This window comes from Polypterus senegalus, unplaced genomic scaffold (assembly GCF_016835505.1).
Source record: "Polypterus senegalus isolate Bchr_013 unplaced genomic scaffold, ASM1683550v1 scaffold_2822, whole genome shotgun sequence".
Taxonomy (NCBI): Eukaryota; Metazoa; Chordata; class Cladistia; order Polypteriformes; family Polypteridae; genus Polypterus; species Polypterus senegalus.
The window spans coordinates 808-19,868 of NW_024384773.1; the positions used below are offsets into that span (position 1 = coordinate 808).

Consider the following 19,061-nt stretch of genomic DNA (forward strand, 5'->3'; position numbering starts at 1 on the left):
GTTATATGAATTTTGGAGGAAACACTTGTGATGTCTCAATTGTCTCTTTCTTTGAGCTCAAACAAGTTTCCAGTTAGCATTTTGGCATACTGTAGTTACCAGCTTTTGTCAAAGTGAGTCATTTCATTGTAGTACAAAGTGAAGGTAGGAGAGAAGTAGAGCTATATATTTTTAGGAATTGTCCTTTGTTAGCATGCTAAACCTAAACAAGTGGTTCTTTGTAGCTTCTGTGATCAGATATGAAATCTGTGGAGGCTGCTGAAGTAGGAACTGTTGCTGTTGATAATGGTGAAGCTGTGTCTTATTCATGACTATTTTTCCCCCAACACGTTGTTATGGTTGAAACATTATATGATTGCGAATCTCACAAATCCCTCGATAATACATGTTTACTAGGTTGGTCTACCCTGGCATCTTAAGAGTAACATACACACAAACACACAGAGATCCTATTTTCACAACTACATATAAGTGACACATTACTGCCAGTCACTTAGTAATATTTCATCTAGGATCCTATCTCTGTGAGTCTCTAAGAGAGATACCTCATGCCTGTCACCCTTCAGCACTCCATAAAGAGACTCGCTGTCACTAGCACTAATGAGCTTATGGGTGTTCCCAAGATACACACAGGCTGTACATCCATTTGGTTATACAGTAATCCCTACTCGATCGCGGGGGTTGCGTTCCAGAGCCCCCCGCGATAAGTGAAAATCTGCAAAGTAGAAACCATATGTTTGTATGGTTATTTTTATATATTTTAAGCCCTTAGAAACTCTCCCACACTGTTCATAAATATTCTCTGCACAGTTATACAGTAAACCCTTGTTTATCGCGGTTAATCCGCTCCAGAAAGATAAATGAATTTCAACGAAGTAGGATTCTTTATTTATAAATGTAATATTTTCGCAGTTAGAGCATTGAAAACCTGTTTACGACCTTCTAAATATGTTTTTTAACATTAGTAGAGCCCTCTAGACATGAAATAACACCCTTTAGTCAAAAGTTTAAACTGTGCTCCATGACAGAACAGTTCTTTCTCACAATTAAAAGAATGCAAACATATCTTCCTCTTCAAAGTGCGCGTCAGGAGCAGAGAATGTCAGAGAGAGAGAGAAAAGTAAACAATCAAAAATCAATATGGGCTGTTGGGCTTTTTATGTATGCGAAACACCAAGCGGCCGCAATGAAGGGATCAATGTGAAGGTAGTCTTTTCATCATTTTTTAGAGGAGCGTCTGTATCTTCTGTGCAAACAGCCCCTCTGCTCACACCCCCTCCGTGAGAGAGACAGAGAAAAGCAAAGGATCAAAAATCAATATGGGCTGTTAGAGCTTGTAAGTGTGCGAAGCACCGCGCGGGAAGCATATCGTATATCATTGAGGAGTTTTATTTAATACGTGATACGTGCTCTGATTGGGTAGCTTCTCCGCCATCGGCCAATAGCATCCCTTGTATGAAATCAACTGGGCAAACAAAGTGAGGAAGCATGTACCATAAACTAAAAGACCCATTGTCCGCAGAAATCCGTGAACCAGCGAAAACTCCGTTATATATATATATTGAGATATGCTTACATTTAAAATCCGCGATGGAGTAAAGCCATGAAAGTCAAAGCGCGATATAGCGAGGGATCACTGTATTGTACTTACTCGCCAATGGGGTCTTACTACAACAAATATTCTCCTTTTGAGGTACAACCTCTCATCCCTGTGGGCAGAAATATTACCAAATCAGATGCCTTAATATTTACTTTCATATAGACAAAGTAATATAAATAAGAAAGCAGTGTGCATGGGAAAGACACTATAAAACTAAAATGTATTATTATTTATTAAGATATTTAAACAAATAGAAAAAAAGTATAATCGAAAGTTGAGAGCAAAGGCTGGATATAAATAGTTTTAGAAAAAGCTGGCGGAAAATCAGCAGTGTCAAGAGTGGATATTGTGCATCCCATTGACTGCCAAATTATAAAAGTTGTCCATGACATGTTTACGTTAAGCAACATCAGTCGAAGTGGTCACTCTTTCTGATGTGTCTTGGTCTCTGGTGATGCTTCCTGTGTTGGTCCACTCCTCGGTCCTTCAGACAGGTCATTATTTATGTTGAAATTCCACATGAGGGCTCCAGGATGTGTGACATTACACACATTTGATATTTCTATTTGTTCTTGTGATGGATGACTCTACTTAAAGCCTTTGACCCTGTAAGTGCCTCTGCACTCTTCTGTTCCATCTACCATGAAGTTACACACTGACTCAAATGAATGCATTAAAGTTATAAAATTACTGGTACAATACAGGAGGAATGTGTAGTAGAGGATGTGTTCATGTAAATAGCCCCTGTAATGAAATTTCTTTAAACATCCTATAAATTCTTTTCTTTTGTAGTTAAGTTGTTTCATAGTTCATCTTGGTTTGTTTGAGCAAAACTAAAACTTAATACAAGCAGTCTACAGTTTTAGAAATTGAAGGTTTTATTCTACAGGACAATGACAAGTATGTTTTTATTTATTCACAAAGTAGCAAAAGTGAAGATGAAACTTGTCAAACTGGTAAAACTCCTTATCCGGTATATTCTATTCTTTAGTATATTCTAAAGATTCAGCAATGAGGCTATTATGTCTTGAGCATGCGATTTTCTATCAAAGTACAGTGGTGTGCAGAAGTTTTCAGTTACCTTGAAAGTCATCATAACTTTCTGGTAGACAAAAGATTTGTGCACATTTATCCATTTAACATTTGTAATGTGATCACTTAACTCTTAATTCTGTAACCATACATTTTCCAGAGTCAAGATAAACCATCTACAGTATCTGTAAACCATTTATCTGTAGTGTTTTGGTGCATGCAGCAAGCTGCTGGAAATGTTTTACCAATCCGTAGTAGCTAGTGTGTTGTTTCACATTGTGGTCTCCTGAGGAAGCAGACTGAGTTCAAATGACTCAAAATGCCTAAAACTTATCAGGAAAGTCTCCTCCATCACCATTGGCTAGATTGGATGCCATCAAGAAAAATCCCTTCCATCCTGTCCAAGAGGTGCTCTCTTGGAGCACTTTTAGCTACAGGCTCATTTTTCCACTGTGTTCTGAGAAGCACCTCTAGGGGTCTTTTCTACCCGCTGCTTACAAGCCATGCAGTTCTTCCTCCCAATGTCTCAAACTAAATACTTTTTAAGTTCCCTTCTAGATTATTGCAGTGTGCTGCTTTTTGGAATTTGCCAGGCCTCCATTGCTTGCCTACAGCTGGTGCAAAATGCTGCTGCATGTTACCCCTTTTTTGGCTTCCCTTCACTGGCTTCCAATTCGTTCTTGAATCCATTTTAAGATCCTTGTATTTGTTTTTAAATCTTTTAATGGTTGTGCCCCACTTTATTTGTTGGAACTACTGCACCCTTACGTACCGCCTCACTCTCTCAGATCAGCAGGCCAGATGCTTTAATGTGTTCCCAAGGTACGATACAAACTCCGAGGTGAGTGCATTTTTTAATTTGCAGCCCCAAAACTCTGGAATGATTTGCCGTTGCACGTTAGGCAGGCTCCTTCGCTAGGTTTCTTTTTAAATCCTATTTAAAAACACATTTTTACACTCTGGCTTTTAGCCCAGTATTATATTTTGGCTATCTATATATTTTTTTTATCAAGAATCTCTTCAGTTCAGCTCAGTGTTTGTGTTTCCTTTACCCTTTGGTTGTGTGTGTCTGATGTGTTGTGTTTTCTTTTTTTATCATACATCACTTTGGTCAGCCTTGATGTTGTTTTTGAAATGCTTTATAAATAAATAAATAAAATAAAAATAAATAAGTTCACTTGTATTTATTTTGCTATTTCTGCACATATTATTCATTTGTTGCATATTGATTGATTGCATTATTTTTCCTGAGTCTGTGTCTGTGTTTTTTGTGTCTGTGCTGCAGTATGCATCTACATTTCTCCCTTGGGATTAGTAATATTTATCTAATCTAAGATGCTTTTGGTTTTAAAGAGAATGTATTCAGTAAATTGTAATGTTTTTGCTTATTTGAATGCTTTTTCCTTTGCTAGTTTAAATTTATAAATAATGTTTAAATTTATACACAACACAAGTGTCTAGAAAAAGATAAATGTTTGCTATGACTGGAAAAAACCCCAAGCAGTCGGCCCATGTTAGGAGCCAGAAGAGGACTGGATGCCAACCCTTGGCAAGATGCATTCTAGCACACAGCAGTTACTAAATTTAAGCCAGTTTATAATTTGGCTCCGCCCGTGTAGTAGTGAAACAGGGCAAACTTTAAAAATCAATAAACAAACCGGTATCCCTAGCTAAACTCGGGCAAGGTACGCTCCAAAACGTGGCCGGAGGTAGACCAATTTGAACGGAGGCTGGCGCTCCTATATGCTTTTTGACACCCACTAATAGGAGATGATCCCTCTGCTACCTGCTGTGAAAATTATTAGTGTACTTGGAAATACTTTAAAAAGCCAAATGAATGATACAATTTAACATTTGCATATTCATATTCAGCAGTGAAGTATGCCGTTTTACCCATTCTGCTAAGTGTTTCTCTGTGATTATGTGTTCCTATTTATGCTATTAGTACTGTGTTAATAGAAAGATATGCTTTGTGCTTGAAGGAATTGAAACAATTAATGAACTTAAGTTGGGATTTAGTAAACAAGGCAGGTTATTTCATCACCAGTGTAGGCAAACCAAATAACCACTTTAAAGCTAGCCTAGATTTTTATTTATTTTAACTGCCAGTGTGCACCTTCCTGCTACATCCTACATCCCTGTTTGCATATTTTGTGGATGTGTTGAGGTCTTCCTCACGACCCTGAAAGGATCACACCAGTTACAAAGTGAATTAATGCATGGATGATAGATGTCAATCAGTTCCTTAATCGGAACTCTGTAGGACACTGAATTAAAAAGAGTATCATTGTCTTTTACAAAGTAGTAACACCACAAGTTAAACAATTTCAACTTGCATCTCATTGGTCACATCATTGTGCACTGTCAAACATGCACAAATTATACTTTGTTCCATTTCGATAAAAGTGGGAATAATTAAAGCCTGTGTGTATTTTTTGGACTTTATTTATTTATATATAATTTATTTATATATAAATGTTTTTTTTTCCTCTTAGAGTCAGTGTGAGTCTCCGTTTGTGTGTTCTGCTTTGTATCAGGATGTTAGGTTCATTTTAAATGGGTATGGGAATGCGAATGAGAGGGCTTTTTATGATTTGGAGTTCTTTCCAAAGCTGGTTTGTTCTTTGCTGCCAGTATTGGCTCCAGCCACCCCAAAATGTCACTGAACTAAATTGGTTTGAGGATGTTACATTATGAAAATTGTAATGTAAATGAAAATTGAATTGGCAAGATAGTTGTCCACAGTATTATCCTGGCATATATTTGACTGTTGGTCCAAGGACCTGTTGAACAAAGATATGTTGTGAAATTTACTGGAGTATATTATTTCCTGTTCTTGCATAGATCCTTTAGATTTCAGTATGTATGAAGTAATTATTCACGGTGATAGTCTGTCATTTGTTAGCCAAGTATTCGAGTAGCTGCCCACTCCCAAAGCACTGCATGCTTTCTCTGCAAAGCGTGCAGAGAAACCCCACTAATGCTCTGTTCAGCCTCCTTGCCCCATTTTGAGAGAACTCTGTGCTTCTCTGTATCATCTGTAGCGGGCTGGCTTAGTCCAGAGGATGATCTCTCTTTTTGAAATCTTTAATGATGATGTATTCAAAAATTGAATGTAATCTGTATATGTGTTGCTATGCATGTTGCAATTTAAGTTACTGGCGAAGGTACCTGGTGTTGCGTGGGATGGGGGAAAAAAACACAGGTGGGATCACTAAATAAATGATCATTTTATTGACTACAACCACCATGAAGATTAACCTTTCATACTTGTGCCAAGGTCCAGAAATGCTTCAGGGGCACTTTTGACTTCCCAAGAGGAAATTATTTTGGAACAAAGCTCAGCATTTGGTCTTCCCTATAAAAATGTGAAATCGTTGTGTATTTCCATAATGGAAAATCACACATTCAGCTTTATATATTAAAGTTGCTTTAATAAATTAAAAAATCAGTTTAAACTTGTAGACCCAAATCATAAATTCTCACATTATATGTATGATGTTTCTGTCATAATTACAATACATAAATTGTAAGTTAAAGCCAAATGTAAGTTGCTAACTCAAGTCAAGCCTGAGTGAAGTCAGGACTTTGCTTTATCACACCGTATTTACCATTTAAAAAAAAAAACTCTCCACACAGACTCCTGAGTTAAAGTAAGGCAGGGGAGCAGATAAGTCAAAATAAAGGATTTGTAAATGTAATGAGTGAGTGTGGATAGCCGTAGATGGATGAAGTGTTAATCACAACCACAATTCCCCAATCCCGAGTTAAATTCAAATATTAAACAGTGAAGAAAATAAGAGAACACAAATGAATTCCATTCTCCCTTGCCTTAACTATGAAGTATAAATATTAACAAACATCTAACTGCATACACCTACAAGGTTCAATATGAAATACTAGTTGGATGAAGGCCGGCATCTAACGGTAGTGCAAATTAAAGACGATAAACCAGTTCAGACGTGGCATTTCCTGAAAAGTAAACCAATCTCCCTGGTGAGTCCAGAAAGTAAACAGGCAGCTAATGGAAGCGTGCGGAGAACTGTCCAAAATGTCTTACTGCTTAGCATAACCACTTGAAGTGGTGATGGGCAATTTTTTTTTTTTTCTTTGGTGAATGAAAGTGACATTTCAAAAAGTGATAGCGATGATGATGATTTTTCTGGTTGAGATATGCAGTTTTTTTTAAATTTTGCAAACCGGAATTAAATGTTACAAGCACAGTAAAACAACAGTTCTTCATGTACATATAAATATGCAAAAAAAAAAAACTCGGACTCTCTCAGCACTTCACTGTGGATATGGAGAACCATGATGAAATTGGCCAAGGATAGACATGGGTGGATGAGCTTTGTTGCTACCCTAAGTGGCATTAAGCATGATGGGCACACCTGCTTGACCAGGCAGTACTTATAAACATAAGCACAATAGGCATTTTATGCAGCCCGCTACAAAGTAAAGAAATGTGTGTGGTTGTAGAGATAAAAATACAGTTGGACTATAGTCTGCACCCAGCATACAGCAAGATCTATGTTTTTAAAATGTGTTTTATATTGTATGGTCATCAGTCTCCCCACAGCCTTTTTTGATTTAAGTACTCGGCTATTAACAGTGCTTTGTGATGATGCAGTTGCATTATATACATAATTCCTGTCATCTGCATTTCGTTTGACAAAAGTGAAAACAATATTGAATTAAAACTGTTCTTCACTTTCCCACAGTATAATTCGTTGCATCCCATTTTCTTGCCAAGTACATTTTGTCCAACAAGTTGCATAAGAAAATGTTTTAAATTCTTTGCAAAGATCATAATGTGTGTCCTTGGTATTTCTTGAGGTTTGAAGATTTGCACCCTCTACTGATGAATTATTTAAATAGTTTTAAACAAAGATTTGTTAATAATTTCTACTTCCACTTTGTCATCGGCCTCATCTGCAAAATGTTTGCTCAAGCCACTCTTAACCATTTTACATTTTAGAGTACTTGGTACTTTAATAATTTAGCAGCAATTTTTATTCCTGTCTTGACCCAGAGTGAGTTAAAAGATGGATGGACAAGGCCCAGCAGCAGTGGGTGCAAGATGGAAAGGAAAACCTTCCTTTTCTTATTGAATCTACTTAAGTACTAAGTGGTTCTTCATGTACTGAAATGTTGAAAATTGAAAAGACCATAATCTCTCAACTATTTCATTTCCCTAAATGGTTATGTGGTTAGTTTCACAAACCGCTTTATTGATCAGCTAGTTATGCTACCATCTAAGACGGGGTTTAATCTAAGTAATCCGTGTAGACCTCATGTTTTGTGTTGGTTTACATGGGTTATGCATTTCGGCTGGTATAATAACATGCACTCAATCCCATTCTCTCATGGCAACCTTTACCTCTTCAGATACAGTTGCATGATTTTGAAGCTCTCTTGTGGTGGCGCTCCCGAACCTGTCTACTTTTGCAGTAAAAGTAGAAATGCAGCAGTAGTGGTTACCTCATTGGCCTTGTTGAGTGACTCTTGCCTAGTCGTTTAAAGACTTTAGCTTCTCAAAGTGTGCATCAATTTATCGTTCGTTTTACTCTTCTATTGCCCACAACTTGAAATTGTTAGCCATTAGAATTACTGCTATAGACCTTGTTGACATGGCCTGAGCAAGTGCAAGAAAGTTGTTGCCAATCTTCATTTGGTAGTGTAAGACATTGTGAAAACCTAGTGATCCAATTTTTTTTTTTGTTTTTTATCATTTTTGATGAATTTTTAAATTGTTTTTGTTTATAAAAACTCCCCTACTATGTGTTTTGCAGACAGATAGAAAGACACACACATATGCACTTGGCCTTTTCTGTTAGGGTGGATAAGTGGGTCTCTGTCTGCCCAACAATTACTCCCTGTTGGATGTATTCAGCATTAATATTTGCAGTGAACCATCAATTGAAATGTAGTTTTAATGCATCTAGTAATGTATTACATTTTTCATTCCAACAGATAGCATATCACAAACATTCGCCCTTTCTTTACGCATCCCATACCAAACAACATATAACAGACACCTAGCAACTGGAAGGAGACACAGATACAGTACTTGTCATTTATTTAAGGTAGAGGCTGATAGATTGAGCTCATTTTAAACATTATTATTAATGGTACTATATAACATTGAATTAATAAGAACCACAACTGTGAATAGTGTTTGCCACTGTATTGTAAAAAGTTAGTATTCCAGATGAATTACCCACCTTGTTAAGTGCTGGACAGTATTTGTGTGTGTGTGACAACTCTACATTTAATTTCATTCCATGAAAAGTGCTAAGGCAAATGCGACAGCAAATATTAACCAAGAAATAAGCTGTGTGAAACAACGGTGTCTATCTTTTTCACTCTTACCAACAGCACACATTTACCTCCTTTTTAATCTTTTGATATTGAGCATTCAAATATAACAAACAATACAGTGACATTCTGCTTATTGTCAGTACATACATGATTGTGTAAGTAATCGATACATTCCTAGATTGCCTTACTTTATGAAATCTTTGGCGTGTTCAAAACTGAGGGTATCATTTTATGGGGACGGGTTAACTTAAGGTTATAGTATTTACATGCTTTCACCTTGAAAGTAAACTTGTCTTTTTAACACACTTCTGCCAGTATCTGGACTACTCCTCTGAAAGAATGGAAAAACCAGTAAAGTAAGGACATACTGTAGTCGCCAACAAACCAATGATCACATACATTCATTCGTGTAAAGAACTGCCTTTCTGATTTGTTTGTGTTGGACATTTCCTTGTTTAATTATAGTAGCCGAGTCCTTGTTAAGGAGGTAGGATGTAAAAGTGGATTATTCACATCATGCATTCTGAAAACTGGGCCTAAATAAAGTTTCTCTAATTTTACTATTAGATAAGGCATTGCCAAAAAAAAAAGTTTTAAAATATATTGTTCCTCATAATGCTGTTGAGAAACAAAATTGAGCATGCTCATTTATTTAGTGTTCTTTTTATTTTTAAAGCTTGTTAATACTGCCCCCTGGGGGATCATAGATATGCTGCTAAATGAGACCGTATTTAGGTTACCATTTTCCTATCAAAGTGCAGGTTTTCTTTTGGCTTTGTTATCCAGAATGTTTTTATATACAGTTTGTGTGGGGTCTGTGGTGTTTTTTTTTTTTGTTTTAATATACCCCTCCCATATTTTACTAGTTTATACAGCACTTATGAAGCAATCTAAGAAAATTGTTTTGTGGATTCTTCCTTTAAGTGTAGCATTATGTTTAAGTGGAAGCACAATGTAATATGTCATTTTAGTTGTGAGCCTAAATTGCATTTTCTTCAAGTTGCCCCTCAATACAGGCAGTAGTAAACTTTTGGAGAGGGAAATCGGCATACCTAGAAATGAGTCTGAATTGTGATCCAATGCCATCCCCTTGAAGTTCTTAAAATACAAAAGAGAATCAGCGGCTCAATGTGTCTCTTGTACCATGGTACCTAGCAGTCTCTTCAAGATATTTGTTTTCAAAGGAATTGGCTATGTGCTGACTGCCCACCACATCCTTTTACTGCAAAGTGGGCTGAGACTCTCCAGCATAAGCACAAACCTAATAAACTGTTTACACAAATTTTATAATCACAATCCTGATTAACTGTTTATGCAAATTTTAGTCATTCAGTGATTTTCTTACCCGTTTATTTTTGAACAGGGTTGACTGGTGTGCCAGAACATTTCCCAGCTAGAATAGGGCAAAAGGCAGAAACGAACGCAGGACAAGGTGCCAGTCTTCAGCAGGACAAACACACACACACACCAGCCTTGCACAATGGCCAGTTTTGCATCACCAAACCAGAGCAGAAACCAGAGCAACTAGTGGAAACACGCACAGACACTGGGAGAACATGAAAACATCATGCAGGAAGGACCTGGGACATGAACCTTGACCTTAATGTGAGGCCAGTGTCCTGTCACTTTTACATCATTTGCATGTAAAATTTAAAGTGGTGTGCAAAAGTATTTAATCCCTTTGAAAGTCATCTTAATTTTTTGCATTACAAAAGATTTGTACACATATTTAACCATTCAGTATTTTTGTGAACTCTTATGCTATAACAATACATTTCCAAAGCCAAAATAAAACTAACAATCATCATGATCAAAAGGCACTTGACAACATAAAGGGTAAACAAATTGGTGATCAATCACACAGACCACATCTGGAGATGGTCTGAAATAGATGGAGATTGTATTTAACATGAGTGGAAATGCAAATCCATTTTCTTTCAACATGGCAAGAATCAAGTTAGTGGAAAAACAAATGGTGTAGTGCAGTGGCAGCAGTGAAAGGTTGGCCATCCCAGACACCTTTTTGAGGCTTTAAAAAGTAATGGAGTGGCAGCCGCAGCATGTGACTGTCATGTACTTGGCACCATTCTCAAACAGTAGTTCTGTATGGCTAAGGATGGGTATTAATTAGAACTAATGTCCTGATTTGATTTTGACTCTCAATGCCCAGATTTAATATTGATTTTTGCTTGATTCCGTTATAAAGCACTGATTTTTATTTATTTATTTATTTTTCAGAGAGATTACTTAACCATGCATAGAGAACATTACTATAATGTGAATTTAAAAAAAAAAAAGGAATGCTGAACACTGGATAGGTTCACAGAATTGACATTTACGGTTTTATTTACCTAAACAAAATAGTACACATGCCAGAACAACAACAGTATATGAGATCAGAAAGGTTTTTACCATATGTCCAAAAAATTAGTTCTTCAAATAAGAAACCATCATTATAAATTGCAATGCTCAGTTCTTAGACTAACATTTTTTGTGCAAGAAAAGTAGCTGCTCTACATGTTCTGGCAGGAGGCAACTTCCGTGTGCAGTAAGAATATCATCAGCTGAAGAAAAAAATCCTCTCAGCAGGGTCGCTGGTCCCAAATACACAAATATAATTGCTTGGGACAAAAGGGGACACTCCCCTCATGCATTTTATACCAGTTCCGTGGATTTTCAGAGAGTGGAACAGGGTTTGCATCCCTGCATCTGCTCACTTCCTCATGAATTCTTGCAGGCTGTGGGGCATAGGCCACCCCAAGGAGATCCTCCTCCTGATCAGGTGCAGGTGTAATCCCTCCAGTGCCAGGAAAACCGCCAGATTCTTGCTGCTAAGTGATAAAATGACAAGAAATTAAAACAAAAATGCTGTGCTTGAGATCAGGAAGGAATTCACAAGCATTATGTCCTTCATTATAATCCCATCTGAATGCAGTTTAGTTTTTTTAGTTTTCTGAATTTCCCCTTGGGATTAATAAAATATCTATCTATCTTTAAGACAATATTTTGCCTGTTATTGCTTTGTTGAGAATAAATTTCAGTAACACTTTATTTGAAGTCTGTGAACATATGCTTAAGCACAGACTGACAATTAAGAAGCGATGCTTCATTAGTACTGAACAGTTAACATCAGTATTTGCAGGATTGTAACAACAAATCTTGTTCACAGCACTGCACTCCTTCAAAATTCACCCTTATTTAACAAACACATGTATTGCTACATAAAGAGTACACACCTAATATGGAGGTCCTTGTTTTAATACATTGCATTGGCATCTACTTCGTAAAACATTCTACATCACCTTGAGAATTTTGACATTAGCCATTACAAAGTAATCAAATACTGCTGCTTAAATAATGAATATGTTACTTCGTACCTATTATTGTGGTGTTAATCTTTGTGTACGTACCCTTTAACTAAACCGTTATCCAAACTCGTTCCCCTATTGGATATCTTGAATTAGTTGAAATTAAAAATACAGCGGGAAGACTCGTGTCTTTCTAAATTTCTACAACTTACATATATCTTCAGTTGCTCATGTATAGCAGTCACGTTAATCTATCTTGAAAGTGTGTACTCGCGTTCCTCCTCAGACAAAAGATGAAGCATTTTAAAAGGTGGATCTTGAGCTGAAGCCATATACAGCGTGTCCTTAAGTTCTGTGTATCTCGAACAAATAAGAATGTCACCTGAATATAATAAGACACGCTTTCAAGCAGATTTTTAATTCCACTAGTCTTAATATGTTTGCCAAATTAATGCATACCTCAATTTCAAGTCACTATGAATAGCTCATTTCAGATCTTTAATGGTTGCAGATTCATAGATGCCAACATGTATCTCTTCCAAAAGCTGAGACTGCAAAGGTGCAATGACAGATAAGACTGGAAGCCCCTCCTCAGGCACAACTAGCCTGGCTGCTTTCATCGGCCGTAGAGCCTTAAACACAAGATTGCAGAGGTCATTTTCATTGCTGTGCGCTTTGGTTGAAAGTAGAGCTGCCTAGAGGCTGGCTGTTCTTCCAAAAATCTTTTTAGCATCTCCAATGCACTGTTCCATCGCATGACCACATCAATCGCATCATTGTATGATGGCAAGTCCAATAAACATTGCTTCTCTTTAAGCATGTGGCTGGCTAGTTCTTTGTCTATTATCTTCCATTCATCCAATGACACTGGCAGCTAGGTAGTGAGGTTGCCCCCACAATGACTAGCATGCAGGGCTCTTGTCTGCAACACACCTGCCACAGATGCCCAGTCGTTCTTATTGTAGTGGCATGTGGTTGTCACACAAGAATCTGCTGCCCTGAATTTCCAGCTGTTCAAGTTTGGGCTACTTTCTCCACTGACCTGAGAGATGTGGCAATGCTTTGCTTAAGATCTTCATAATGGCTAGATACAATAGCTTCACTCATTTGGTTTCTGGTTGATCTAGTATCTTGCAGTTCCAAATCCTAGATCATTTGGCAAAAGTCCTCGTTTTCAACAATGGTTTAGGGTTTCATATCTTTACAGATAAAAACTGTTATATATTCTGTTATTTTTTTGGGCAGTAGTTGAATTAAATTGAAGCTTGGAGCTAAACGCCATCTCCAGCATAGATTGTGTAGACTCTACTTGTTGTGATGTTGGGATAAATGATTTATCACATTTATTGTGTTCCCACAATGCTTCTGATTTGTAGTGTTTACATATGGCTTTGCTTTTATCTAGTTCTTCTTTAACGATGCACACTTTGAATCCACAGTAAGTCCACACATCTGATTTTAGTGTTGAATATGCTGATTTCAGTTGAGCAGGGCATGCCATTTTGTGCAAGGTAGTAAAGCACTAACAGATGCATTAGTGACATTTACTGGACTAGACATCAAAAATGAAACAAAAACATATTTCTACTTTTACAGTAGTAATAGAGCAGGATAGAGTTTCACAAGATTGATCTTGGGACTATAGGAATTGATATTAAATTGTTTAAATGAAAAATAATAATTAATCAGAAAGTCAGTATTTTTACCCATGCCTATTTGTCTTATTTCATTTTTTCATGTTGGGTCATTATGAGCAGCCGGGTTCCTCTTTGACTACAGGCTCAGAGCAGCAGCAAGCTGTGCTGCACAGATAAACCAGAGAAGACATTGGAGATGCATTTTAATGGCAGATGTAAATATAAATTATATACAGAAACAATCTATATTTGAAATGCACATTAAGTAGCAGTAATCGCTGGCCATATGTAAAATGTTTTGAAAATTGATGCCCATTTTTAAAAAGAGCTTAAGGGATGGATCCATTCTTGAGTTTGATGTCCCTGTTCTAAAGGAATCACAAACATTTTCTCAGAACTTTTTGTGCTGTTTTAAATCAAGCAAGTCACAGCTCAGTTAGTAGATTTTGTAAGAACTTAAGCAGCATATAATCAGTTTTCTCATTAGAGGGAGTGATTGCTGTTTTATGTATTGTTTGTTTTTGTTTACATGTTCTTGCTATTCTAACCTAATATACATACAATATACTGTTTTAAGTTGCATCTAGTTGAGTGCAATGTAAGTAAATATTTACCCATACAGAGCTTCTACATCTACTTTTTTTTTTTAAGCAGGTGATCAGACACTTCATGGTGCTGGGGGAGACAGCATGGATGACAGCACAGTTTTAGATGAGTCAGGCGAGACAAGCCCTGGACAGCAGCCTCCAATGCGCAGACTGCGGAGAGAGGCTTGCACATGCCCATATTGTAAAGATGGTGAAGGGAGGTATGTGAATAAATGTTTCTGTCATATCTTTAGTAAAGTATTTTTTACATGTTAAAAAAAATGGCATGCTTGGATCTCCTGGGCAATTATTATAGAGAAAGTTGCTAATGTTTGTGACATTTAGTTAAACAGTTAACCTATTTATGTATCACCTATTAACTTAATAGTAACTTGGTCATCTTTTTCTTAGATTATGTAACTTGATAACAGACTTATTTTAAAATTGATTTTATACAGCATTCTTCATCAAATTCATGCGTATGTGTTTAACTGAGCACTGCAACAACAGAAGTACTTAACATGCATGAAGATGCAAATTAGCACAGGACAAAACTGAGCCATTTCAGTTTTTGAGATAAGCCAACAAACAGTGGCAATTTAAAATTCCTTAATGTACCTCACACATAATAGTTAACAGTGGAAGAGAAGAAGACTAACTTCAGTGAAATGCGTTCCTAGAGAAATTTAAACCTGGGTCCAACAGTTGATTATAATAAAGTCGCAGTTGTGGTGAGCTTGGACAGCTGACCATCTTCCCTGTCTAGGGCATTCTACAATATTGCAATTACTGTATGTTTCTGGCAATATAAGATTACTTTTGTTAAACTTTGTGTTTTTGTTATGTAGGGTCCTATGGTGACCCAGTTTTCCCCTTTATATTCTTTAATGTGTAGACCTTAAAATGTCTTTATTCCCATACACTTGCCACCACAGTGTATTAAAGGCAATACATTTTATTATAAATAGTACCATGCAAGCCAGTAGAAAGTGGCTTTGTAAATCAAGACTGTATAACCTGATAATTCTACTGTAGATATGTAATTTTGGGTGGCGCAATAGCTTATGGTTGCGTTTGATTCTTCCTGGTCAGCTCATCTGCACAGGCCGAGACAGCCTGCTTTCTTCAGGTCATCACCTGGTTTAAGTTCATCAGGATGCAACATGGCAGCGAAAGCATGCCTTTGCAAGCCTCTCTCTTTATTGTCTCTGTGTAGCTCTTGACCAACACACCTTGCCCCCATCTCAAGTAATTGTTTCCTGTCAGCATACTTCAAACAAACAACCAAGAAAGGAATATAAGTCATTAAGCAGTAAAGCTAGCCCTCTCTGTCACAGATGGTCAGCAATTCAGTCATAAAAATCAGCATTCCAAAAGTTTTGGTGGTAGAGAATGAAAATGGTTTGTCAGTTTTCCTTGCTTTTTAAACATTATAAAAAGTTAAATGCTAATTCAACAAATAAAGACGTACATATTTTGTATCACCTTATATGAAATATATCACTCCACCACACTGTGGGTTTTAAGGCTCGATATTTCTCACGCTGCATCATATGGGCATTGTATTAGTGGCACAAGTGCTACAGCAGGATTTGGAGTTGGGGAAAAAAAATAGAATAGTGAGGCTTAGTAATGGATCATAATGATTGTAAGCCTATTCTTTTTTCAAACAAGGTTATAGTGTAAACCGGTAATCAGCAGCCCTAAAAGTATGCTAGGCTAAACTTGGATTTTAATGTTGAAGCTATTGAGGTATCTGTTTCACAAGCAAGTAAATCATTCCATAATTTAGGGGCTTAGTAATTAGGCTTGTCCTGTCTAACCCCAGTGTTTATATTTAAAAAAAAAAAAAAAGTCTGGTCTTAATGCTAACAATTTTTGTCCAAATGTTTTTGAGTGTTTTGTGACCTCCCAACTCGCCCATTCCATATCTTCTAATAAATTGATGAAACCCTTTCAGTCTGGATTAAAAACGGAGCACAGCTGTGAAAATAATGTGTTTGTGGCAGCAGATTCTTGACAAAACCAGCATATTAATTCTGTTAGACCTCACTGTAGCTTTTGACACTGTCAAAGATGACATTCTGCTGTCCAGAGAGAAAGTGGAGTAAAAAGGATTAAAATCTCACACTGAAAAAATGGGATAAATCTAATCTTTAACTAAGGTATATTGATTTTGAGGAACAAATAATGCCTTATTTTTTTTTTTTAACAAAACCACACTTACAATTATCAGTACCCTGCATTTAATACTTCGTACATCCTCCCTTTACCAATAAAACGCCACTGAGTCTTCTCCTATAACATCCTTTAAGTTTGTAGTATATAATCCAGGAAATCTGAGACCATTTCTCAGTCCTCTATTGTCCTCTATTGTGCTCGCTCCTCTTCAGCTCATCTCACAGGTTTTCATTGGAGCCATGAAAGGACCATGGCAGGATTTTGTGTTCCTTTAACCATTTTTGTGTTGACTTGGGTATTTGTTTTGGATCATTGTCCTGCTGGAAGATCCACCTGTGACTCTCTTTTAATTTTTATTTATTTATTTTTTTGTCCGAGGCTGTCAGGTTTAAATCTAAAATCTCAAAAGTATTTCATGGAGTCATGATGCCATATACTTTTTAAAAAGATTCTCGGGCATTTGTAGGAAAAACAGCCTCACAAAATCACAGAACCTCAATATACTTGATAGAGGGGATAAGGTTCTTTTGTTGCTATAGCCATCTTTCTTTTTATGCCAAATAAACCTGGAGTGTTTGTTGCCAAAAAGCTCAATTTTCATTTTGTCTGACCATAGAACACAGTTCCAATCAAAGTTCCAGTAGCCTTTAGCAAGCTCCAAGCACTTACGTTTGTGTTTGAATTTGACAGAAAAGGCTTTTTTGTGGCATGCCTTCCAAATCTTCATGGTGTTATCTTTGGAGACTTAGTGACCCCCCCAATATGCTGCTACTTTCTGTATTTCTCCATTTATTTTAGCCACATCTTTTACCATCCCGCTTTCTGTGCTTGGGGGCCAAAATAAACAAAGGGGTCTAGTTGATTTGAACTTTTTAATAATTGCTCTAACTGTAAATATGGGCATTTTCAGGCAAATAGTTTTTTGGTTTTTTTTTATGAGGGTCAGCATGCTTTTCTCTCATTTGAATTGTGTGTTCTGTTATCTTTCCCATGTTGATGAATGAATAGGGGAATTTGGCCTCTGTGCCTCCTCATATTTAAACCTCAGTGAAACAGGAAGTCGTGGATTACTGATTGAAAGTTCATTACACACTTTGGCCAACCTAAAAAATGGAAAAAATGTTTGTTACATTTTGTTCATAAGAATTTCTGTGGGTGCCAATAATTGTGACACATGTGGTTTTGTTCAAAATTACTTATTAATGAGGGATTTTTTTTTTTTTTATCTCAGAATACCTTTACTTCAATGTAATAGTTTCTCTTGTTTTTTCCGTGTGAGATTAAGGTAGTTCACTAAAAGGTGAAAATTTTATAATCCTTTTTACTCAGGTTTGCCTGGGATGCCATTAATTGTATAGAGGGGACTATATGTGGTCCCTACTCCATAATTATACTGACGATTTGTACAGTGAACTGAAAGGTACAAATCAGACTCTTCGAATAGCTTGTGATTAACACACATTCTACCAGAAGTAACTGTATGAATTAACTTCTGTGTATCCTTCATTCCTTATTTTATCCTTAAACTGGGTAAAGCAGCTTTTAGGTAGACTAGTTTCAGTGATAAAGCCTAAATGATCTGCTCATTTAGTAAAACTAATACTTAGAGCTATTGAGTTTAAAATGTGAGGATCCTGTTGCTGTCTGTGTAATTCTTACCATTTAATAACCAGTTTTTGTCACTCATCCAATCTTTAACAGAGTGACACAATTAATTAAAAGTAAAATACTAGCTTGGTGTTATAACTACTCCATTTTATTTTAGGAGTAGTGATCCAGGCAAGAAAAAGCAGCACATATGTCACATCCCAGGATGTCAGAAGGTGTACGGAAAGACATCACACTTGCGTGCTCACCTTCGATGGCATACAGGAGAGCGACCCTTTGTATGCTCCTGGCAACTCTGTGGAAAGCGCTTCACCCGCTCAGATGAACTGCAGAGGCATAAGCGCACACACACAGGTAAGGAAATAGTCATGGGATGCTCATGTTGTGAAAGTCAGTTACTACAATTTATCCTACATCTTGTGTCTTTTGTGTTTTTAATGTACTGTAGCCATTTAAAAATAGGGTATTAAATTTCCTTATGAGACAAAAAAGTTGTTTTGCATAAAATGCTATTTAAACAATTTGTAGACAGCTATATTTATATAGTTAATTTTATAGTTGATGCTAATTGTGTTGTAAGCTAATAGTTGTACTTTAATAATGGGTACAGTTTGTCAGCTTTCAGTATTTCTGACTACAGTGCTTTGCATATTGTTAATTTTACATTCAGCCACTGTTTATAGAATTACAGCTTCCCAGTTTGAATCCTTAAACTGTTTCAGTATAAAGATTTAGCAGATTAGCCTGATCTACAAACCTTTTTCTTTTTCCCCCCCTCTTGCACCGT

The 19,061-nt window shown here is 36.7% G+C and overlaps 1 protein-coding gene across 1 annotated transcript; it reads left to right on the forward strand.

The window, feature by feature from the left end:
• Window positions 1-14,510: 14,510 nt before the first annotated feature.
• Window positions 14,511-18,664, forward strand: LOC120522108 (transcription factor Sp1-like; the record flags this gene model as incomplete). Its single annotated transcript, XM_039743271.1, has 2 exons — window positions 14,511-14,706; window positions 18,432-18,664. Coding segments are annotated over exons 1-2 (352 nt in total), but the record flags the coding sequence as incomplete, so codon positions are not given.
• Between the last annotated feature and the right edge of the window lie 397 nt (window positions 18,665-19,061).